The sequence below is a fragment of the Protopterus annectens genome, chromosome 4.part0 (genome assembly GCF_019279795.1).
Source record: "Protopterus annectens isolate FY-2018-M chromosome 4.part0, PAN1.0, whole genome shotgun sequence".
NCBI lineage: Eukaryota > Metazoa > Chordata > Ceratodontiformes > Protopteridae > Protopterus > Protopterus annectens.
The window spans coordinates 953403895-953429215 of record NC_056733.1 but is presented as its reverse complement, the minus strand read 5'-3'; the positions used below and the strand labels follow the sequence as shown (position 1 = coordinate 953429215).

Genomic DNA, 25321 nt, shown 5'->3' with positions numbered 1-25321 from the left:
ACTGAGGAAAATGGCGTCGGCTGATGCCTTTATACCCAATTCACAGCAGCTATGACGTCGGGTGAAGTGCGACATCAGCCGAGGCCAGACCCAGACTTTGGAATCCGGCCGACCAAAGGGCTGCCTGAGGCAGGACAACCCATATGTTAGGACTGCAGATGCATACCTCTCGGACATCTACATTTATGGTAGGTACAAAACTGTACTTTTTGATGCTTTAGAGGCCTCATGTAGAGCTGCTGTTACAGGATCATGTCATACGTAGACATGCTTGGCTCAGAGCAAACTTTACCAGATCATGTCAAAACTAAATTACTAGATGCACCTCTTCTAAAAGATGTATTGTTTGGTGTAAAAGCTGAGGAGGTATTAAAGAAAATGGAGGAAAAGGCAAAATCAATGCAAACGGTGAAAGATTTCCTACAGGTACAGCCTCCACGTTTCAGTAGAAATTGGCCTTCAAAAAATTGGTCCTTTCCAGCCATGGACAGACCTCATAGAGGTAGATACAGGCGCCCGAGGGGCTGAGGGCAATCTCAAGGATTATTTAGAGGCAGACAGTGGCAAGCACCTCCACCAAGAGGTGGTGAGGATAGTTCACAGCCATTCAGAAAGCAGAACCAGTGACTTCCCCTTTGCATGCCAAGCAAGACTCAAATGGCAGCACCTTTAGGTGGAAAACTGGCATTATTTTCAAAAAACTGGCATATTGTCACAAAAGACAAATGGATCCTGGACATTATAGACAGAGGCTACAGATTCCACTTTCACACCCTTCCAAAAATGAGAGGCATGCCAAACCTGCCACACAATCAAAGGGCAGAGGCACAAAAACAAATTTCAGATCTCATGGACATGAAAACTATTCGAGGTACCTGCGCAAGAACAGGGTGAAGGTTTTTATCCCAGACTATTCCTGGTACCAAGGAAGGGCAAAGATTGGAGACCTATTTTGGACCTATCCATCCTAAACACACATTTACTCGTACCAAAATTCAAGATGCTCACATTACAGCAGCTTCTTCCCATGCTGGGCAAGGAGTCTTGGCTGGGTAGCATTGGACCTCAAGGAGGCATACCTGCATGTCCCAATCAGACAAGATTGCAAACGATACCTCAGATTTCTTGCAGGTTCAACCCACTATTAATTCTCTGCATTGCCCTTTGGCTTATCTACTGCGCCCAGAGTGTTCACGAAATGCCTGGAATCAGTGATTGCCTTCTGCAGACTTCAAGGGATACAAATACACCAATATTTGGACGACTGCCTGATCCAACCAGACAGCAAACATTCTTCTGAAACACCTGGCGTTTGTAATAATGTTGTTGAACTCTCTGGGATACACAGTCAACAAAAAGAAATCAAGGCTAATTCCCTCTCGAACAATAATTTTCCTGGGTGCCAGCTTGGATACAAACACCCAGATAGCCTACCTCATGCCAGAGAAACAAGGGCAACTAACTCAATACTTCAGAAAACTGGCAACCTTCAACAGGCTGACTGCAAGGAAAATCCTGCAGGCTCTGGGATTCATGGCATCTTGCATCCTGCTAATCCCTTGTGCAAAGCTGCATATGAGGAAACTTCAATGGTACCTAAAACAACTTATGGTCTCAACACAGCCACAGTTTGGAAACAATTATACCACTAATTCCATGTCTTCAAAAGGAATTTCTGTGGTGGGCTCAAGCATGCCAAAGAAATATAGGTCTCCCATTCTGCAAGCTTCAAGCAAATCAAGTCATTACAACAGGCGCCTCGGACTACGCCTGGGGGGCGCACATGACAGGTCGGTGCATTCAGGGCAAATGGTCACAAAAAGAAAAGCACCTACACATCAATCAAAAGGAAATGCTAGCAGTAATAAATGCTATTATGGCTTTCAAAGACCTACTGCATCCAGGCCAGCTGTTAAGGACAGACAACATTACAGTGATGTGGTACATAAACAGGGAGGAACCCATTCATATCCCCTATGCAGGCTAGCCATGTCTCTTTGGAACATGGCTCTGGAATTACAAATCCAACTTCAAGCACAGTTCCTGCCAGGCAAGGAAAACACACTGGCAGACAACCTGAACAGAAATATGACAGATCCACACGAATGGAAGTTGCATCCTCAAGTTTTTACAAAGATAATTCAAGCATGGGGAAGGCCAGACACAGATCTCTTTGCCACCCACAGAAATTGCCAATTGACAAAATTCTGCTCAAGGACCTTTCATCCCCAAGCCTGGAAAGTGGACGCACTCTCTTTCAGTTGGGCAACAATGACAGTTTATGCCTTTCCATCTCTTCCTCTGTTGCCCAAAGTTCTATTAAAAGCCAGAGCGGACAGACCAAAGATGATTCTCATTGCTCCAGACTGGCCAAGACAACACTGGTACCCTCTCCTGAGGAGCCTGATTCATTCCCCACCATGGATCCTGCCTCTAATGCCTCTCCTACTGACTCAGCACAACTTCAAAGTTCTTCACAGTCAGCTGAAAGCACTCAATCTAGCTGCATGGAGGATTCCTTAAATCCACAACAGGCCCTACTCTCCAAGGAGGTGCAGGATGTCAATTTGGAGGCCAGAAGACCACCTGTTAGAAAAGCCTACTCCGCAAAATGGAAACTGTTTTGTGCCTGGAATCAGAAAAAGGGTCAGAACCCTGGAATACTGAATTTACCTCCAATATTACAGTACCTAGCTGAGATGCTAAGCAGTGGACTTTCATTCTCCTCCATCAAAATCCATGCCTCAGCCATTTCTGCAGAGTACAACACTGATCCTCCTTTATTCTCTCACCCTCTCTTAAGACAGTTCCTCAGAGGGGCTAAGAATATAAAACCCCCAAGGAAGCAGCCAGTACCTGCTTGGGACCTCAATTTAATTCTAGAAAAACTGACCCTGCCTCCTTTTGAGCCAGCTGCTTCAACAGAACTGCAATATTTGTCATGGAAAACAGCCTTCCTTTTGGCTATCACCTCAGCATGCAGGGTTTCGGAACTACAAGCCCTCATGGCTGTGCAGCCTTTCATCATTTTCCATCAGGACAGAGTTTCCTTACGAACCAATCCTTCCTTTATGCCAAAGGTAGTATCCAGGGTAGCCTTGAATCAGGCTATCCACTTACCTACCTTTTACCCTAATCCACAAAACAAAGGGGAGAGGTTATTACATTCCTTGGACTTTCACAGACAGCTCCGTTATTATTTGGACAGAACAAAGACTTTCAGAAAATCAGAGCAACTCTTTGTATCCTATGCTGTAGGTGCTCAAGGGAAGCCTATTTCCAAACAGACAATCTCAAAATGGATAGCCCACTGCATACGCTTTTGTTACTCTCTTCATGGTAAAACTGTACCTACAGGCATCAGATCTCACTCCACAAGGGCCACAGCTACGTCTGCAGCTTTCCTCAGGGGGGTTCCTACCAAAGATATTTTGGAAGCAGCCACTTGGAGTTCTGTCCATACTTTCTCCAAGCACCATTACCTACCATTATACTCCAAATCTAGAGCGGGCTTTGCCACTGCAGTCTTGCAGGGCATCCTGGCTCCGCCTAGTTCCACTTAGTACCTTCCACCCTTTATTAGCTTTGGGATTCTACCCATCTGTTATGACTGCAGCTGTATGCACGATGAACATAGTACAGTTTTGTACCTACCATAAATGTAGATGTTAGAGTGCTAATACAGCTGCAGTCCAGGTTTCCCTCCCTCCTTCCCCTCTTGGGACAGGCCTAATGGTTAACACCCCCACATACAACCTCATGGGGGTATTCTTTTATGGTGTATTTGCTTGCCAACTACTGTTTTTTGATTATATTGCATTGCATTATTACATCCTTCCTTCTGGGTGCACCTGACATCTGGGGCAAGAAAAACTGAAGAAAATGGTGTCTGCTGGTTCCTTTATACCCCTGTCGCACTGATGTCAGGGAAGAAGCAACGGCATCCGACGCCGGACCTAGACTTTGGAATTCGGCCGACCGAGGACCCGCCTGACGGCAGGAAAACCCATCTGTTATGACTGCAGCTGTATTAGCACTCTAACATCTACATTTATGGTAGGTACAAAACTACTTTTCTTTTACTCCCCCAGCACAGACCACTTGCAATCCCTCCAGTTTTAGACATTGTGGATGATGTTTACTTAGAATCTAGTCTCAATCCAGATTCTCTGCCTCCTGCTCCAGCCAAACCAGATAATGCCTGACTCGCGCATTCCTTTACAAAAGCCCTGTTGCTGATCCAGAGACAATCTCTCAGGGTCCCAAAGGGGCTAAGGTTTCTATGGCTAAAAATCCTGTACCCTCTGAAAGGGACTCCAGAGCATTAGATAGGTGGCAAAAGAAGGTTTACACCTCTGCTACTCTAGCTATGAGAGCACTAAATTGTCAATTTCATATGCTGAAATACCAGCAATTCCTAATGTCTCAAATAAAACAAAAGATGAACATGCACCCTCAACAGTCTGAATTCAAAGAAATGCAGGATCTGTTGCATGCAACTGAACAGGTGGGCAAACATACTTTACAATGTGGATTTGATTCCTTGGAAGCTTCCTGTAGAGCAGCTGTTACTGGGTCTGTTATACGTAGGCATGCTTGGTTAAAGGAAAAAAACTCTGCCTGATCATGTTAAAGCAAAGTTACTAGATGCACCCTTATAGCAGGATGTCTTATTTGGGGTAAAAGCAGAAGAGGTTTTAAAGAAAATGGAGGATAAGGCAAAATCTATGCAGACTGTCAAAAATTTCTTACAGGTACAAACCCCCACGCTTCAGCAGAAATTGGCCAGCAAAAAATTGGTCCTTTCCAGCTTCTGACAGACCACAGAGGGGTAAATACAGGGTTGGGAGGGTGGCCTAATGGTTAAGGTGTTTGCCTTACAAACACAAGGTGCAGGGTTTGAGTCTCTCAATGGATAATTGGCTAGGCTTAAAATGACTCGCAAGGGCAGTTAGCTTAGTACTAACCTATGAACCTACAGACTCCCCAGGAGCAGAGGACAAGCACAAATCCCTTACAAACCTCGCCAATGGGGCACTGCAACACAGAAGGGAGGAGAAGACAGGTTCCAAACTACTAGAAGACCAACACAATGACTTAAATCTCAAACTGCCAAGCAAAATTCTCTTGGCAGCTCCCTTGGTAGGAAAATTAGCATTTTTTATAGACAACTGGCGCATCGTCACAAAGGACAAATGGGTCCTAGACATCTCACAAGGATACAGATTCCATTTCCACACCTTGCCAAGGATAAAAGGAATGCCAAACTTGCCACAAAATCAATGGGCAGAGGCACAAAAACAAATTACAGCTCATGGACATGAGCCATTCAACTGGTACCTACACAGGAGCAAGGCCAAGGATTTTACTCAAGGCTCTTTCTAGTCCCCAGAAAGGACAATGCTTGGAGACCCATTCTGGACCTTTCAATTCTAAACACCTTCTTGCAAGTACTAGATGCTAACACTACAGCAGCTTCTTCCCATGTTGGGCAAGAAAGGCTTGGCTAGTAACGTTGGACCTCAAGGAGGCATACCTGCATGTCCCTATCAGACAGAATTGCAGAAGATGCCTCCGTTTCATTGCAGGTTCAACCCATTACCAATTCTCTGCGCTGCCCTTTGGCTTATCTACTGCACGCAGGGTCTTCACAAAATGCCTGGCACCAGTAACTGCATACTGCAGAAAAAGAGGAATTCAAATATACCCATACCTGGACGACTGCCTCATCCAAGCAGAAAGCAAGGACATTCTCTTACAACATCTGACTTTTGTAAAACACCCAAGTTGCCTAGGGTACATAGTAAACGAAAAGCAATCAAAACTAGTGCCCTCACAAAATGACATTCCTGGGTGCCAGCTTGAATACAACGGCACAGTTGGCTTATCTGACGCCAGACAAACAACTACAACTAACTCAATACTTCAAAATAATGGCAACAAAGACCCAACTCCCTGCATGAAAAATTCTGCAGGCCTTGGGCTTCATGGCATCTTGCATACTACTAATACCATTTGCAAAACTGCATATGAGGAAATTACAATGGTACCTGAAAAGCATATGGACTCAACACAGCCACAGCTTGGAAACGATGATACCTCTCATTCCCTGTCTTCAACAGGAGTTTCTATGGTGGTCACAGGCATGTCACCTCAAGGGGTCACCCTTTCACCTTACCCCCAGCCAGGCAAACTATGACAGCAGATGCATTGGACTATGCCTGGGGGGCACACATGGCAGGACGGTGCGTTCAAGGCATATGGACTGCAGATTAAAGGAATCTGCACATCAATCAAAAAGAAATGCTAGCTGTACAGAATGCTCTGACAGCCTTCAAGGACCTCCCACATCCAGGACAGCTTATAATAAGGAACAGACAACACCACAGTAATGTGGTACATAAACAAACAAGGGGGGGTACACACACCTACCCTCTATGCAGGCAAGCAATGACCTTGTGGAACACAGCACTGGCTTACCAAGTTCAATTACAAGCTCAATTCCTGCCAGGAAAAAGTAACACATTGGCAGACGACCTAAGCAGAAACATCATGGATCCCCACGAGTGGAAACTGGATCCACAAGTATTTGCAATAACCCAAAAATGGGGGCGCCCAGACATAGACCTGTTTGCTGACCCCCAAAACTACCAGCCTTCAAAATTTTGCACAAGGACATTTCACCATCAAGCTCAGAAAGTGGACGCACTCTCATTCAGTTGGAAAATGCTGACAGTATATGCCTTTCTTCCATTGCCCCTTCTCAAAGGTGCTGCTGAAAGTCAGGATGGAGAGACCTCAAATGATACTCATTGCCCCGGACTGGCCAGGCCAGCACTGGTACCCACTACAAAGGAACATGGCCCAGGGCCCACCATGGATTTTACCACAAATTCCTCATCTACTCACACAGCAAGGCAGTCAGATTCTACACAGCCAGCTCAAAACCTTAAATTTGGCTGCATGGCACATCACCTAAGTAACCAGCCAGCCCCTCTTTCACAAGCTGTTATGGATGTCATTCTGGAGGCCAGGAGGCCCTGCACCAGGAAAGCCTACTCAGACAAATGGAAAAGATTTTGTGCCTGGAACCAAGCTAAAGGCCAAAATACCCTTCAGCCGGACATACCTCAGATTCTACAATATTTAATGGAGATGTTACACAAAGGGCTTTCTTTTTCGTCTATTAAAATCCACGACTCTGCTGTTTTAGCTCACTACAACACGGATCCTCCATTATTTTCACATCCACTTCTAAGGCAGCATCTCAGAGGGGTAAAAAACATTAGGCCTCCCAGGAGAGCACCAACACCAACTTGGGACCTAAATTTTGTTCTGGAAAAACTTGTGCTGCCAGCTTTCTCAGCTGACTTAAAGTTTGTATCATGGAAGACTGCCCTGCTGCTAGCAGTTACTTCAGCCAGAAGAGTTTCAGAGCTACAGGCACTAATGGCAGTAGAGCCTTTCCTCATTTTTCATCAAGACAGAGTTTCTCTACGAACTAACCCCTCCTTTATGCCAAAGGTGGTATCCAGTGTGGCTCTAAATCAAACCATCCACTTGCCAACCTTCTTTCCAAATCCACAGAACAAAGGAGAAAAACTCCTGCATTCCTTGGACATTCACAGGCAACTACGTTACTACTTAGATAAAACTAAGGCTTTCAGAAAATCTGACAGTTTTGTATCCTATGCCACAGCATCACAAGGAAAGGCCATCTCAAAACAGACCATTTCCAAATTGATAGGACATTGCATACGTTTTTGCTACACCCATCATGGAAAACCAGTTCCTGCTAGCATAAGGCCCCACTCCACCAGGGCAGCAGCTACATCTATAGCCTTCCTCAGGGGGGTGCCAACCAAGGATATTCTGGAAGCTGCAACTTGGAGTGGAGTGCACACCTTCACCAAACACGATCACTTACCCCTTTACTCTAAGACTAGAGCAGGCTTCGCCACTGCAGTTTTGCAGGGCCTTCTAGCCTCCTCTAACCCTGTTTGACTCCACCTCCCATCCTTAGCTTTGGGATTCTACCCAAGTGTGATGACTGCAGCAGGGTAACACTATGAACACAGTACAGTGTTGTACCCACCATAAATGTAGATGTTAGAGTGTATACCCTGCTGCAGTCCAGGTTACCCTCCCTCCATCCCCTCTGACCTAACTAAAACCTTTCAATACCTTAAAATCTGATACAACCTTTGTGGTGTATTTGCTTATAGCTGGAGGGATGTTTTGTTGGTGCTAAGTTTTTATTATTGGTACTATCTACTGACCATCTTTTGGGGGGGCACCTGAGATCTGGGGCAAGAAGAACTGAAGAAAATTGAGTCTGATGCCTCTTGTATACCCCTGGCGCAGTGACATCAGGGAAGAAGCGACAGCAACAGACACCGGACCAAGACTTTGGAATTCAGGCAGACTGTGGGACCGCCTGACGACACGATAACCCAAGTGTGACTGCAGCAGGGTATACACTCTAACATCTACATTTATGGTAGGTACAAAACTACTTTATAAGGGCAGAATTAAATACAAGAGACATCATGAGGCTTCCTCAAGAGAGTGTCTCTGCCATTCATCAAGAAGTCTCTGTATTGATGACAAAAACAAGAATTCAGGCATGGTACGTACTGAAGGTCTTCGGTTCTATGTCAGCAGCAATTACTCTGGTCCCTGTGACACGCTTCAATATGAGAATTCTGCAGTGGCTCCTTTTCACTCAATTGTCATTCCAGGATCTACCAGTGTCGCACCTGAGTTCAATAAGAGTCTTGCAGAAAGGGATCTGCAGTGGTTGCTCTACTCCCCCCAGGTCACCCTAGGCAGACTGTTCCTGAACCCCAGCCGGTAGCCGCAGTGACCATGGATGCTCCCGGATGGGGGGGGGGTCAGTTTCTGGGGCAGACTGTTCAAGGGACTTGGCAACCAGACGAGTACCATTTGCACATCAGTGTCCTGGAGAGGAGGGTGGTGCTCCTGGCGTTGCAAGCACATCAAGACTCTTCCTTCAGGGAATGTAGCAATAAAGACTGACAATGTCAGTGGTGTGGTATATCCGCAAACGGGGAGGAACCAGGTCATACCCTTGCGTCGGGAGGCTGTAAGAGTATGACAATGGGCTATGTCTTACCAACGTTTTCTGATTGCGACACACATTCCGGGGAAATCCAACGTGATAGCAGACAAGCTCAGCAGGGCAATACTTATGCCTCACGAGTGGCCCCTGAAACAGGAAATTGTGGATCTGATTTTTCGCAGATGGGGCCAGCCATGCTGTGTTATCTCTGCCACTCCCCTAAACAACAAATGCAGCAGCTAATTTGCCCTAGTCCCACCACCGTGACAGTCACCCAGGGATGTACTTGTTCACGATTTGTCCTGGGACTGCTTTATGCCCCCCCCCAATTGTCTCTAATTCCCAAAGTTCTTCAGAAAGTAAAATTGTTGGGTTGCAAATTGATCCTTATTGCCCCCTACTAGCCTCATCAGATATGGTTTCTGTTAGTTTGGCATCACCTGCAGTAGGAACCTGGGATTCTAGACCCAGTTCCAGACCTCCTGACACATTAGTCAGATGCTCCCCACCCCTCCATTCAAACTCTCAAGCTGACAGCTTGGTTTCTCCACTTCCAGTCCTAGCCAGGCTTCCAGAAATCTCCCCTGCGGTTAAACACACTTTTGTTTTTTCTCAAAAACCCACTACCAGAAAACTTTATGCTAGTAAATGGAAGAGGTTCTCTTATTTGGCAAAAAAGAATGATATTGATCTGTTTACTGCACCTAATTCTAAGATTCTTTTTTTTTTTGGCTGAAACCTTTGAACAAGGAGCAGATATGATTCGGGTGCAACTGGCTGCCATTTCCAATTTTCACTTAGGACACTGATTCTAACATCATGCCACAACTGTGCAAGGCCTTCTTACAAGGTACTGCCCTGTTAAGACCCCCCCCCCCAATAACAGAACCTCCCTCTCCGTGGGATTAAAATTTATTTTTAGCAGCTCTAATTCTTCCTCTCCTTTGAGCCAGCTTCTTGTCCTTAAGTGTTTTGTCATGGAAAACCCTTTTGATTGCCATTAACATCAGCCAGGCATGTTTCAGAGTTGCAGGCACTTTCCATTCGCCCTCCTTATTTAATTTTCCAAAGAAAGTCTTTCTCAGAAGTGACCCTTCCTTTTTGCCCAGAGTATATTCAGAGTACAGTTTGAATCGGTCCATAGAACTTCCTGTTTTGTTCCCCAACTATGGCAACAAGGCAGAGTACAAGTTCCATCAATTGGATGTTCATAGGCAGCTTTGTTTTTATTTACATAGAACCAAGGACATTAGAAAATCTGACCAATTTATATCCTTTTCAGAGAAGAAGCAAGGTTCTCGGGTTTCAAACGTAACCTTGTCAAAGTGGCTTTCGAACATCATCACATATATTTGAGTCATGAAACATGAAAATCCCAGGGAAGATTAGAGGACACTCGACTAGGTCTTTGTCTAAATTGAAAAGCGATAGAGGTAGTCAATCTCTAGGTTCTGTCTGTGCGGCAGCAACATGGGCTTAACCCCCCCATACCTTCATTACTCATTACAAAGTGGATGTTGCTTCCTGGAGCAGGGCATCTTTTTGTTCCACGGTCCAGAAGAGTTTTTTCCAGTGAGCCACCCAGGATTTAGGTGCTGGGGATGCTGTCCCAAACAGAAGGAAGGCGAGATAGGGACAACGTAACACAAAAGTTGTTTTTACCATAACGTTTCATGTTTGTTTATGTTCATCTCACCTTCTTTCTTGTGTCCCTCCTTCCTTCCCTCTTTCTGGATGATGGAGAGGATTTCCTTTTTTTTTTTTTTTTTTTTTTTTTTTTGGCTACACTGGCTGAGTTTCTGCTGTCACCCCAGCTGCTTAGATAAGCTTTGGCCCCTCCCTTGTTATACCTCCTTCCTGTTACAAGGGGATTATCTGCTATGGTAAATTTTTTAATTGATTCTTGTTTTACCTGCTTTATCTAGTGGTTTGTCATCACAGACGAGATGTGTAGCTAATGCTAGGCATGTTGGGATAGGGGTTAGCCTCGAGCCAGTCCAGACTTTTTGAGCTATCGTGTGTGGCTGAGTCTGAGCAGAATTCAGCTCCGAACCCAAACGGAGAAGGAAGGCAAGATGAAGGACAACAAACATGGAACGTTACGGTAAGAAAACTTCTTTCCACAGTTGTGACCAGCTGTTGTGGTGGTCTCTCAACAGGAAAGGGTCAGATGGTTTCCAAAATAACTATTTCCTGTTGGATTTCGATGTGCATTTCCTTTGCCTATTCATCCAAAGGCTTATCCTTGCTATGTCCAGTCAGAGCTCATTCCACTAGGTCAGTGGCTACGTCAGCTGCCCGTCATTCCATAGATGACATTTGTGCCAGACCCACCTGGTCTTCGCACACTGTCAATCACTACAAGCTTGACATTATCTCCAGGAACAGGGCTTCCTTTGGCGCCACAGTTAGGTATGTCATTCCATGAGGCTGCCCAGGATTCAGGGTAGCTGGGAACTCTGATCCAAGAGTGAGGAGTAGTGATGTAGGATCACACAGATGCCAGGTTGTGGTAAGTACATAATTTTCCATTTTTTGCTGCGGAGTACAAGTATATGCTTCATCCAGTGGATTTGTTTTCTTAATTGTGAGTTTTGTCTTGTTTTTAAGAGCCCTTTTAGGGAAATGTATGTTGCTTAAAGGAGTAAGAGCTGGACAGGCTGATGGTTTGTGTATGATTTTATGTATCGTTACAAGTTGACTGTAGGAGAGGTCAGCCCACGAAGGGTATGCAGACCTTTACAATCATGGGTAAAGGAGAAAACATTAGTAGCAAACTTGGCAATTTTGTTGTAGCAGCTTCCACATTTGTTTTATGAAGGATTGTAAATTGGTCAGAATTGCTGCATAGACTAGAGAGGGCAGAAGGTAGGTTTTGGCTAGAGTAATTTTGTGGGTGTGCTTAAATGTTTTTCTATAGCCTGCTTAGTTTTTGATTGGTTTTATTGATATTGCTTTGCATGTGATCATGGAACAAGAAGGTAGATTTCTGTAATTAAAAGCTGCTTGTTTTTTTAAGATCAAAGCCCAACTGAAGATTCAACGTGTAGTGCTTTGTATTATGAAGTCTTACTCTGACGAACTGTTAAAACAGTTTAAGCTTTTTTTCTTCTAGTAATTGTATGTGCATTACAAGGAGTTTGGCGCAGATTCCAGCACTCTGAATTCCATCTCAAACACTTGTTTAAAAGCAGTTTTGTTATAGAATTATTTGGGTATGGTATGTTGCCTTGAAGCATTCATTGGGTTATTTCTGCAGGGATTTTGTAGCCAAGCAATGTGGATGACAGATGTTCCCTTGAATCCTTACTGATAGTCATTTGTATCTGCATGTGTTTGACTAACGAGGCATGTGCTTGAAACTAACATCCGTTTTTGTTTTCCCCTCCCTTACCTTTTTGCAATTTTGTTACTAACCTGATTGTCAAAATGTGAAAGGAATTGGTAAATTGTCTACTGCCGATGGTAAAGCCTTCGCAGATCCCGAGGTGCTCAGAAGACTTACATCCTCCGTCAGCTGTGCATTGGATGAAGCTGCTGCTGCGTTAACACGAATGAGAGCAGAGAACAATATAAATGCAGGACAGACTGATAAGTAAGTACATATTTAATGAAACTGTAAAATGTTTTTTTTAAAATGTTTTATTCTTAAGGAGGCATAAATGGACATTGCTGCAAAATTACTGTATAAAGCTTAGGGCAGGCTGTCCTTTTAAAGATCTGTTAAGTTTATTTCTTTGATTTTAGACATTGTTGCTTGTAGTACCATACTTCAGTGTTCATAGCGTCTACTGTTGCTGTCCTAGTTTTTGTGATCTGCAGGTTGGTAACCAAAAAATACTAAACTTCCAACAATTGCAAAGCTTTTCCAAGTCAGTAGCCACTCTGTGAGGGAACAAAAATATATGAGAAAAGTGCATCTGCGAGTTGCCGGACTGACTGACCCAACCTACAGAGCTTTACCTTCCCAGAGCATGTGAAGTGCTAGGACATTGGTGGTGTAAGAGGTATGTCAGTTAACTTAGTCTTCCATGTTCATACCATCTTCAGATTGATCGTGTCTTGCAGTGTGCATAGCTATATAATTGATAGTGATCCAAGTTCATTGGCTGGCCCACTAATTAGCCAGATAAGTAGCCCATGGAGGGTTTTTCCTTACTGGTCTAAAAGTTTAACCCTATAAATTGCTCCCCTTTTCATAGTTCATTAAATATCTTTAAGTTGCACTGTTTTGTGATTTTTAAAAATCATATTAAGGCAGTCAAGTATTTTTACATCAAGCAAGGTTTTCAGTCATTAGTGTCATGATCAACTGATCATATGTCTGCCTTCATTTGTCTTCCAAAACTGGAAGTCCGAGAGCTGTTCCTGGTGACTTCAGATTCTTGTGACCTCCCACTGACTTCTGAATCCTGTGACCTCTGGAAGAAGGGAGTCGCAAGCTCTTATGAGTCTGCCTGGTCTCCTTTTCCACAGAGGCAGGGTTTCTTTTGAGAACTAATCAATCTGGTGATTATCTTCATTCATTTCTTACTGATGGGTTATCTGTTCTGTCCTCTGAATCGAGCCGGCCAAATATCAAGCTTGCATCAGCGAAAAACTCTCGAGCCAAGGTCCTACCCAGAATGCTCTGCTCCCTGTTACCTCATATCTCGTTTGCCATGTTGCTGTACAGCTGTGTCAAGCCACTCTCTTCAGCCAAGTGTCTAATTTTTTTTAATGTTTTATAAATTGTTTCTACTTTAAAGTTTTTAAACAGTTTCTGGTAATATTCTCCTACCCTATCGTATACTTAAGACTCTCTCCCTTTACTTTATTTCTCTTTTTATTACCTTTTTTTTTACCTTTAAGGTAATTCTTCATCACCATCGTTGGTAATCCTCCTTTCTCTCTCACCCTTTTGGGTAGCCTTTCCTCTACTTTTTTTGTACTGTTCTCCACATCATTGTCTGATGAGAAAAGTAGCGTTGGTTTTAAGCAGTGTAAGGATTGTGGCCGTAAGTTGCCACTTTCCAATGGCCATGACTTGTGTCTGTTGTCTGTCTCCCACGTTACTGTGAATCCCTGTGTGGGATTTATAGAAACTTTTCGACCAGGACTCTTAACAAGAGAAAAAATTTAATCTTGAAAGGTGTTCTCAAGTCTGAGAGGCTATTTCTGGGCCAGAGGGCTTCACCCCTCCTGCTAAACCCCGTAAGAGGCGTTCTTGCTCTTCCTCATTGAGGTCGCTCTCTTAATCTCCCTCTGGAGATCATAGGGAGTTTACTTATAAGAGGGTGAAAATAACCAGTACGATGCTGCCAGCTGTGACGCTGTCTGCTCCAGGCTCTGCACTTTCCCCAGCTGATTCTGGCTCCAGCCATGTCCTTAACACCGGCACCGGAGTTCCCGATGCAGACAATTAAAACTCCAATTCCGTCACAGCCCTTACCGGTACCGTCCATGCAGGTACAGTCCCCTTTGGCACTGTTGGTGCAATCCCCTTTGGCTCAGAGTATGACATTACTGTCCTCCACGGTGCAGACACTTTTGGCACTGACATGTTCTTCGGTGCAATTTTTTTCAGCACCGTCTTGGTTACTGGTGCAGCACTTTACTCGATGGCACCGTACCCTTCGGTGCAGACACCTTCAACTTCTATGGCGCTGACTGCGCAGACTACTTCCACACTGTTTTTTTTGGTGCAGACGTCGGTGCTGGGCTCTGCACTTCTCGAATTAGTAAGGACCAAGTACTCTCCTTCCTTGGATCCATTTTTTGGTAGCCAATATAGTCCTTTTGTAGAAAGATCAGAATCTCCCTCAGGTCTCTGAGATCGACCAGGAGCCTCTCTGAGCAAGATGTGTTGTGGCTTGGTGACCAGTTGCTTGTGGCCAGAGGTCTCTCACTCGTCGAAGTCTACGTTCCCTCCCTCAGGTGAACATGCATCTCTTCAAACTCCAACGTACACTCCTCCTTCGACTTCCACCCAAGTATCGAAGCCAATTACTCTGACAGCAGCTTCCCTTCCTCAGACTCCAGTTATGAATCTCACTTTGGAACTGTAGCAGTCTTTGTGGCCTTTCACTAGGCATCGGGCTCTTCTCAGGCCAGTGGCTGTGCTGTGGGGGAGGGTATTCTTGGTTCCACGCCTTTTTTTTTTTTTTCTATGCACCCTCCAGGAATTCTCCCCCTCGTGCTTCAGTCCTCTTGAGACTCCTGGTCTGGGGGTTTGGCTCGTTGGAGCAGGGTGTGACCCCGGTTCTGAGGTTGTTGTGCTTTGTTCTAGGCTCCCATCCCGTCTTGGGTGGGCTGGCTTTCCAGGCTATGGAGAGGGTGCTTGTCTCCACTGGGAAACCCCACATGTCTGAGTCCTCTCCCCCCTCTGTGCCGCAGTTCTCACAAGCCAAAACTGCTGGACACTGGGCACAAGGGACTCTGGTTTCTCCTCCCACTGAGGTAGTATCCCGCAAAGCATCGTGCAAGAGGAAGCACATGGACTCAACTAAGGAGCCATTGACTGAAGATAGGGATTTTGATGCAGGGAAGGGTCTCCATGGTAACCCTCTGAGGTGTCCTTTGCTAACATCCTCTAGATCCTTGGACAGAGGGCTGACTGGAAGTCCTCAAATCCTTCCTCTGAGGAATCCGTATTCTTGCAGGCCTTTCGTGCCTGGCCTCCTACCTCCTGGGTTACCCTGCCAGCCGATGACACCCTGGAAGCAATACCATGGAGGCCTGATGGTCTTATCGCACCCAGCTGAGCATCCCCATTGGTCACGAGGTCTTCCAGTAGATGCCATGGTGATGGTGGCTGCAGCCAAGAAGGATTTGGCAGAAGAGCATGAAACTGTCCATCCGCCCAGCAAGGAGTTCCAGGTGATAGACTAGGGAAGCGTGCGTTTACTTCATCGACCTTCGCTGTAAGGTCTTTGAACTATTTGGCACACTTTACCAAACTTTAGAGGGATCTTATTAACCAACTCTCTGAAACCTTGGTAGGAGCTGATTCTGACTAGGTCTGTGACAACGTGGCTTTTCAGCCACCCTAGAGTCCATTTCCAATTTCTTCCATGCAACTTATTTCTCACAATGGAAGGAGCGGCTAGAGCGGCAGGTGCGGGTATAGTCACCAGACATGCTTGGATGCACCTTTGCAGACTCCTTTAAGGCTTCTTTCATGAATGCCCCCATCAAGGCCACTTCTTTGTTTGGCCCTAAAGCGAAATATACGTTAGCAAGGTGCAAACAGAAACCCATCTGCCATTGGTGTCGCACTCCACTCCTCAGTGTTTCTACTTCAGGAGTCGGAGGAGCAGGAAGATGTGGCACATCAAATCACAGGGCTCTTTTCCATGGCACATGTGCCGAGTTCTCCCATAGAGGCAGAGGGGGGAAACTCCAATAGAAGACTCACTTTTCGGGGCAGAGGAGGTTCACGAAACTGGGTTTCCAGAGATTTGTTCTCTAACCAACCTTGTTAGTGCTCTTGAAGTGTTGCCCGACTGCTCAACTCTGGAAGTGGTTGGGGGTCATTTTTCCTTGTACCCCGCTGCCTGGCGAAATATAACCACCGACTCTTTGGTACAATGGATAACATCCAGAGGCTATTGTAGTCCCCTTCCTTGGTCCAATCTCATCCAGTGTATTACCTGACGTCCTACCCAGTCAAAGGGAGGCAGCACATGAAATCCAAAAGCTGCTACAAGAGAGTCATCCAGACGGTTCCCCCAGACCAGATAGGATCTGTTTTTTACTCAAGGTTCTTTTTAGTGCCAAAAAAGATGGGACTTGAGTCCAATTCTGAACCTCTGCACACTGAACAATTTTGTAAAAACAATGAAATTCTGGATGGTCACAGTTCAGTCTATCCTTCCTCTTCTGGAGGAAGACGATTGGATGTGCTCTGTAGATCTTCAAGATGCGTATTACCACATAAAAATGGACAAACGCTCAAGATGATACCTCTGCTTCCACATAGGAGCCAGTCCCTACCAATTTCAAGCACTGCCCTTCAGTCTCTCTACAGCCCCCAGAGTGTTCACCAAATGCATGGCCGTGGTCGTCGCTCCTCTGCGACTTCAAGGATTCCAGGCGTTTCTGTATCTAGACTGGCTCCTCACTGCCCCACCAATCGTCTACTGGAAGAAGCCCTGCACTACACTGTCTTCACAGCACAAAGCCTGAGAATCACTATAAACTGGGAGAAGTCCAACACGACCCCAGCTTAGTCTTTGGAATTCATAGGAGTACTGTTGGACATGAGAAATTGCACAGCATCTCTTCCGGACCACAGGCTTTAAAGAATAAGGCAACAGGTTCAGCTGCTGCTGTATCATCACAAGTCTCCCGCTCCATCGGTCAGTGGCAGCCTTGATCACCATTGTTCCTCTAGCCAAATTCCCCGTGAGGCTCCTTCAGTGGTTACTTCTCACTCAGTGGTATTCTCTACAACATCCTTTCTCTCTTCAAATAAGTGTAACTCAGAGATGCAAGCAAGATTTACTCTGGTGGATGTTTCGAAATCCCCAACAATGGTCTTGCCCCTTCAGCCCCCATCAACTGAAAACCATGGTCGCCTCCCTGATGGGAGTGGGGAGGGGGCTATGTAAGGGAAACTCTATCCAAGACACCTGGTTGGAGACAGAGGCCCTTTTGCATATCAGTGTTCTTGAACTGAGGGCGGTACTACTAGCATTGCAAGCATTTCATTCCATCCTTCCGTCAGGGACTATTGCGATCCAATCTGACATGTCAGTGGTTTGGTACATCAGCAAGCAAGGGGGCACCAGATCTTGCCTGTTAAGCTGAGAGGCCTTGAGAATATGGCAATGGGTGATGGCTTCCATCCACTTTCTAATTGCACTGCACATTCCTGGGAGCTCCAACATGAAAGTGGACAAATTGAGCAGGTGCCTTCTACAACCTCACGAGTGGTCCCTCAATCCTATGATATCGGCAAGAATCTTCAACTGCTGGGGCCAGTCTTGCTGCGACCTATTTGCCTCCCCAACCAACTAGAAGTGCAGCAACTATTTTGCCCTGACCCCCCCCCCCCCCCCCCAGTGGGGCAGTCACCAAGAGATGCTGTAGTTCATGCTTGGCCCTCAGGTCTACTTTATGCTTACCCTCCTCTTCCCCTCATCTCCCAATTTCTGAAGAAAGCACGACAGTTGAAAAGCAGTGATCCTCATTGCTCCATATTGGCCTCGACAAGTCTGGTTCCCCTTCCTCTGGCCTCACCTGCTAGATCAACCGTGGATTCTCAATCCATCCACAACATTGATCTCCCATCCAGAGGGTCTGACTCGCCCCAATCTAACAACCCTGAAACTGACAGCTTGGTTTCTCCATTTCCAATGATTGCCAGGCAGGAAAACCTCTCATCCCCTGTAAGCAATATTCTTATTGCATCTCATAAATAGTTCACCAGACTAATCTATCTCTGTAAATGGAAAAGGCTTTCTCTTTGGGCAGCGAATAAACAGTTAGACCCCTTGTCAGCTCCAGTTTCAGTGGTTTTGGATTACTTATCGCATCTTTTCCACTCTGGGGTGTCTGCCTCTACTATTCGTGTGCATTTAGCTGCCATCTCAAATTTTCACATTGGTTTTCAGGATTTTTTGCTTATACCACAGACTCTGTAAAACTTTCTTGAAGGGGGTTATCCACTTAAAACCTCCCTTTAGAGAACCAGTACAACCTTGGGATTTAGCCTTGGTTCTGCAAGCTCTAACAGCTCACCCATTTGAACCTGCGTCTTCATGTGATGTAAAACGTCTCTTGGAAATCTTGATTCTGATTGGAATCACATTGGTCAGATGCTTGTTAGAACTTGAAGCCTTATGCATCAAATCTCCCTATCTTATCTTCCATAAGGATAGGGTATCGCTGAGAACTAATTCTTGTTTTACAAAAAGTGGTGTCAGAGTGGTCTGTCAACCAATCTGATCTTCCAGTGTTCTTTACTAACCACTCTAACAAGGGATAGTATTGCTTGCACACCTTGGATGTTCATAGGCAAATAAGATTTTTTATTTGGACAGAACAAAATCTACCCATAAATAAGACAGTTTCTGGCCTTTTCTGGACCTATCTGAGGTCATTCTGTTTCAAAAGTTACATTGGCTTCATGGTTGAGAAATTTTATTACCTTTATAACAAAAACGTCACTTTGCCGCAGAGTGAAAGCGCATTCTACAAGGTCTGTGGCAGCTTCAGCAGTTTTCCATGCTAAGGCTTCCCTCAGTATTTGGTCAGCTGCAACTTGGGCCAAACCTCATACCTTTATTCTTCATTACAAATTGGACTTTGCCTCCAGAGGTAGAGCTTCTTTTGGCTCCATAGTGCTCAGGAATGTCCTTCCATGGGGGCCACCCAGGGATACAGGTAGCTGGGGACTCTGTCCCATCAGTAAGGAATGAACGAAGGTGAACAGCATCAGATAAAGAAGTTATGTCTTACCATGACACTCCATCTGTGTTGGTTTTCGTTCATTCATTACTTCCCACCCTCCGCCCCCCTCAGGTGGTTCCTGGTTGATCGCATATACTCCATTGTAGGTCTGTTAATGATCAGAGGTAGCCTCAACTTTTATCTATCAACTTAACTCTATTGGAGTTAACAGGGAGCAGAGCATTCTAGGTAGGACCTTGCCTTAAGAGTTTTTGGCTGACACTAGCTTGATATTTGGCTGGCTCTGTTCCGAGGACGGAACCAATAATCCATCAGTAATGAATGAACGAAGATGAACAACACAGGTGGAATGTTATGGAAAGACTACTTTTTATGCGTAGAGTGGTGTCAGTTTACTTTTAAGCTGAACTACCCATCTCCCCTTTTTCTTTCCTTAATCTAAGAATGATGGAGAGATTTTCCATTCCATGGATGTAGGCAGGTAACTCTGGTAATATTTTGACAACTAAGTCTTATGTCTTTGGATCAGTACTTCATTTCTTGTGAGGGTAAGAAGGGACAGTGTGTCAAGTTTTGTTTGAAAATTGTTGTCTAAGGCTAACCTTTTGTTGAACTTGCCATAATTAAACTGTTCCACCAGGGTCCAGGCCCATTCTGGCAGATCCTTGGCTTCACCTGCTTCTTTCTGGAAAGGGTTGAATTCTAAAAGCTGCTACTTGGTCTTCTGTATATAGTTTTTTCAAAGCACTACAAGCTTGATTATTTCTGTAGGTCAAGGTCGGGCTTCGCTTGGACCATTTTCCATGGGCCTCCTGGACTCTTCTTCCACCTCCCAAATGTAATAAGCTAGGGTAATCAAACCATAAACATAAGGCTATTTTAACATTAATCAGTGTGGTGCATTTAGTACAGTTGTATTTGTAAATTTGTCAGTAAATGTTTGAATGATCACTGTTGCAGTACTGTCTCCCTTCCTCCACCCCCCCTTGTTTTTGTGCGTTTTTAAGCCAGGGTGTGGACGTTCCTAGCATTGTCCTTTTGAGGTTCAACCTCCTTATTTGGCAGGAAACCTCTGAAGAGCTTGGTGTTCGAACTTCTCTTTGGTCAGCTGAAGGTGCCCTGAAACTTTGGTAACTGGCAACTGGGATTGGGAGGGTGGCCTAATGGTTAAGGTGTTTGCCTTATAAACGCAAGGTGCAGGGTTTGAGTCTCACAAGGGATAACTGGCTAGGCTAAAAATGGCTCACAAGGGCAGTTAGCTTAGTACTAACCTATGAACTGTTACCTTGGTAGGATGTAACATGTATAGCTATGGCTAAATGCAGCAGTGATTATTTGAACATCTACTGCTATGATAAGATTACTCAACACAACTGGAATTTTCGTTGTTTGTGGACATATTGGGGTTTTGCATCTTTGATCCCAGATTCTCTGCTTCTAGCACCTTTAAAGGCATTTGGGTGTTGGAGGGTAGTGGAGAGCTCTAAATACCTGTTGAAACTTTACTATCCTGGCAGTGGTCGCTCTGAAGAGATGTTCTTAGTGTTTCGCTGTTGCAGTCATCACCTGTGGGTTATCCCTGCTGTGGTAGTCCTAGGCCGGCCCCGAATACCAGAGTCAATGTTTTTGTGCGCCGGCTGTTGTCTGACTTCAGGTCGTTAGTACTGTAAAGCAAGGCAGCTGACGTAATTACATCAGTCTTTCTTGCCGTGGAGCCTGTAGTAGAAGCAGTTCGCATGAGTGCCGGTTAATTGCTACCAGAAGTTGAAATTCAGCAGAAAACATCTAAACCTAAGTACTGTGTTGCGGACCCTTTTTTTCTTGCTCTAACTGATGTTCGAAAAAGTTAATTGTCTCACCTGTAGAAAGCCGATCCCACACTGAGACTTGGATTCTTACTGCATCACTTGTTTAGACCCAGACCATGATGTTCCTTGTTGCCGGTTCTGTGCCCTCTGTAATGGGAGAACCATTCGCTGTAGAGCTCTTTGTAGGCAATTTTTGTATTCAATTTTAGAATCCCGATATGGCATCTGTCAGCCAACAATCCGCTGGTATTCCGAAAAAATGTAAAGATAGACAGGCCACACAAGGCTAAGCCTTCCGATACAGCTAAGCAAGTCATCAGTTCTCCGGAATACAGTAAGGCGCTTTCGCACCCCCCTGATGCCAGACTTGCTTTCTCGGCAGGCCTCTGCCGAGACCCTTTCAGGATCCGGTATGCCACACAAATCCACTTAGTCTTCCAAGGCTTTGGCTGGCTCTGCCTTGGTTGAGTCTGGAGCCGTGGCAGACACTAGCTTCACAGGAGGCCATTCGCACTACCGATTCTAGACCAAGACGTCGTCTTTTCAGACTACAGTTTCTCAGAGACTGATTCTCTCTGGCCTCAAAGCCAGGTCACTTCTAGGAAATTTGCTTCTAGCCACCATCTTACTTACTACTTCCCCACCGCAAGCTCAAATGCTTGAAGTGACAGAGGATCTCCCTTACCAAAGGTACTCAAGCCCCCCACTCCAAAAAGGAAAAAGCTTCCTTCTACAGAAATTGACATACCAAGAGTCTGAGGAATCTGATTATTCTGCCTTTGAAGAGGAACAGCCCTTAACTGAGGATTCAGATGCAGAGGAATCCATCCCCTCTGCCTCCCCTCCAAAGGGCCTCTCCTTCAGGGAAACCCTCCACTCCCTCAGGAAGCATTTTCAATGAGAATCTCAGGGCTACCCACAGTCAAACAACTTGGAAAACTTCTGGACCTGCCCTAGCACAGATCCCTGGCCCCATCCCACCTATGCTAGAAGTGGCGCATTGTTTTCCTTGAATCCAGTTTAGCCCCTGATGCCCTGCCCCATGCTCCAGCTAAGCCTGATAGGTACTGCAGAATACCGGATTCTCTCAAATACCTGTACAGGAACCCTGCTGCAGACCCTGAGGTCATTACACAGGGACCCAAAGGAGCTAAGACTAGATGTCCTTCAAGGATGCATCTGCAGTCATAACAAATGGGTTGTCCTGTCGTCAGGCAGCCCTTCGGTCGGCCGGATTCCAAAGTCTGGGTCCGGCTTCGGCTGATGTCGCACTTCACCCGACGCCATCTCTGCTGGTCTTCGGGTATAAAGGCATCAGCCGACGCCATTTTCCTCAGTCTTTCTTGCCGCGTGGCGCCCGAAGCAGAAGCTGTTCGCAAGTGCCGGTCAGTCAGATCCAGAGATTACTACTACCGAATACTACTTCGAAGACTTCTAAAAGCTAAGTACCCCGTTGGGGACTCTTTCTTGCCTCAGCCGATGTCAGAAAAAGTAAATAACTGTTTAACTTGTGGGAAACAAATACCTCATAAAGATTTCCACTCTTACTGCCTACCTTGCTTAGGCCCAGACCACGACGTAGCAGCCTGTTTAGCCTGTGCTTCTTTTAACCGACGAACGCTTAGGCGTCGGTCGGAGTTTGCTGAAACAGTTTTTCGGCTCAGATTTTGCGTACATTATGCCGTCGGATCCTCCGACTACCCAAATTGTTAAAAAACGCAAAGAAAAAGACCGACACTCGCGGTCCGCGGTTTCGGCCGAAACCACGGTTAAGCAAGCCGCGAGTGTCTCTGTTTCGGCCGAAACCGAGAAAACGGGTCAATCTTTAGCCGAATCCATGACTACTACTGAGGCTCCTGCTACCTTAGTCGAATCGGCCTCTGAAGTTTTGCCTACTACTGTGGTTCCTAGTGAATTATCAGACACCATCCCTTTGGATGTCTCTACCCCAGCACGTGGTGCTGCTAGGCCTCCTGCAGCCATGTCTATTAAGGCCTTTGCCAGGGCTAAAGCAGCCAAAACTGTTAAATCAGTGCCTGCTAAGCCCCCCTCACACAGGCCCACTTCTAGTTCACAAATGCTTACTCTGGCAGAGAATTTAATATCCTTAATTAGGGGATCCCAATCTCACCCAGACAGGGCCTCTCAGCCTCCAGAAAAGAGACCTAGAGCAGAGCCCCCCGAGCCAGTGTCCTCTGATTCTTCGGATGACTCAGACATTACAGATCAGCCAGAGGCACCTTTTTCTACTCATGAAGATTCCGATGCTGAAGAATCCATTCCATCTGCCTCTCCACCAGAGGAATTTTCCTTTGGGGAAACCTTACATGCCATGAGAGAACAATTCCAATGGCAGGGACAAGATTTCTCAGATTCAAGAAAAAGGCTTAGGACCTTTCTGCACTTACCACAACATAGGCCCTTAGCTATACCTCCAGTTCTGCCTGTTGTGGATGATGCATTTAATGATGTTTGCACTGCTCCTGATACTTTACCTTCAGCCCCTGCCAAACCAGATAGATTTTACAGGGTGCCAGACACTCATCACCACCTATACAAGGCCCCACTTGCAGATCCTGAGACTATATCCCAGGGGCCTAAGGCAGTAGCCTCGACCTCAGCAACAAACCCTCTCCCTTCTGAAAGGGAATCCAGGTCCTTAGAGAGATGGGGGAAAAAAGTTTACACCTCTGCAACTCTCACAGCTAGAGCTTTAAACTGTCAGTTTCATATGATCCAATACCAAGAGTTTATGCTTGATCAGTTAACTAAGAAGCTGTCCTCTGATGACTCCTTAGATAAGAAATATGTTTCAGAAATGGTGAATAACATTCAGCAGGTTAGTAACCATTCCTTAAAATGTGGCTATGATGCACTGGAGGCTTCATGTAGATCAGCCATGACTGGCACAGTGATAAGAAGGCATGCATGGTTGAAAGAACAGGTCTTGCCGGATCATGTTAAAGCAAAGCTGTTAGATGCTCCTATGGATAAGGCCAGTCTATTTGGTACCCCTGCTCAGCAAGTAATGAAGAAAATGGAAGAGAAGGCAAAATCTGTACAAACAGTTAAGGATTTTTTACAGGTTCAGCCCCCAAGGTTTAGCAGGAACTGGCCTGCCAAAAATTGGTCCTTTCCAGACTCCTCAAAATCTCAGAGGCAGGAATAGACGCTCTAGAGGCAGAAATCAATCCAGAGGAGGTGCCTACAGAGGACGCCAGTGGCAAGGCAATAACCAGCGAGGCACAGACACAACCACTGCCACTCCAACAGGACAATCACAGTGACTTGGCTCTGACACCGCCTACCAGGGAGCAAATAGCAGCACCTTTAGGCGGAAAGTTAGCCTTATTTTCGAAAAATTGGCACTATATCACACAAGACAAGTGGATTTTGCAAACCATAGACCAAGGCTACAGGTTCCACTTCCACACCTTACCAGTAAAAAGAGGAATGCCAAACCTACCTCCAAATCAAAAAACAGAAGCTCTAAAGCAGATAGCTCAATTCTCAAAGATGAGAGCTGTGGAAAGAGTATCAATAACAGAACAGGGCAAAGGATTCTACTCCAGACTCTTCCTAGTACCAAGAAAAGAGAAAAGTTGGAGACCTATTCTCGATCTGTCCGTCTTAAACACATTCATCATTGTCCCAAAATTCAAAATGCTGACCCTACAGCAACTTCTTCCCATGCTGGGCAAGGAGTGTTGGCTGGTAACTGCACGTCCCCATACGACCAAATTGCAGAAGATACCTCAGATTTCTTGCAGGATCAGAGCATTATCAATTCTCAGCATTGCCCTTTGGCTTATCTACTGCGCCCAGAGTATTCACAAAATGCCTGGCATCAGTAATCGCTCATTGCAGGCTACAGGGAATCCAAATTTATCCATACCTGGACGACTGCCTGTTACAAGCAGACAACAAATGCAAGCTGACAACAGATTTACAAAGAGTCATTTGCTTACTACAAGCCCTGGGATACACAGTCAATTTAAAAGTCAAGACTGATACCATCCCAGACAAGAACATTCTT

At 45.5% G+C, this 25321-nt stretch overlaps 1 protein-coding gene across 1 annotated transcript in view; it reads left to right on the top strand.

The window, feature by feature from the left end:
- LOC122799695 (ankyrin repeat and KH domain-containing protein 1-like) overlaps positions 1-25321 on the top strand; it is a gene marked incomplete in the record, with an annotated part of 3928199 nt that overhangs the window by 407144 nt on the left and 3495734 nt on the right. Inside the window, 1 exon segment of the mRNA XM_044068930.1 lies at positions 12521-12677. Coding sequence (XP_043924865.1) covers positions 12521-12677 — 157 coding nt within the window.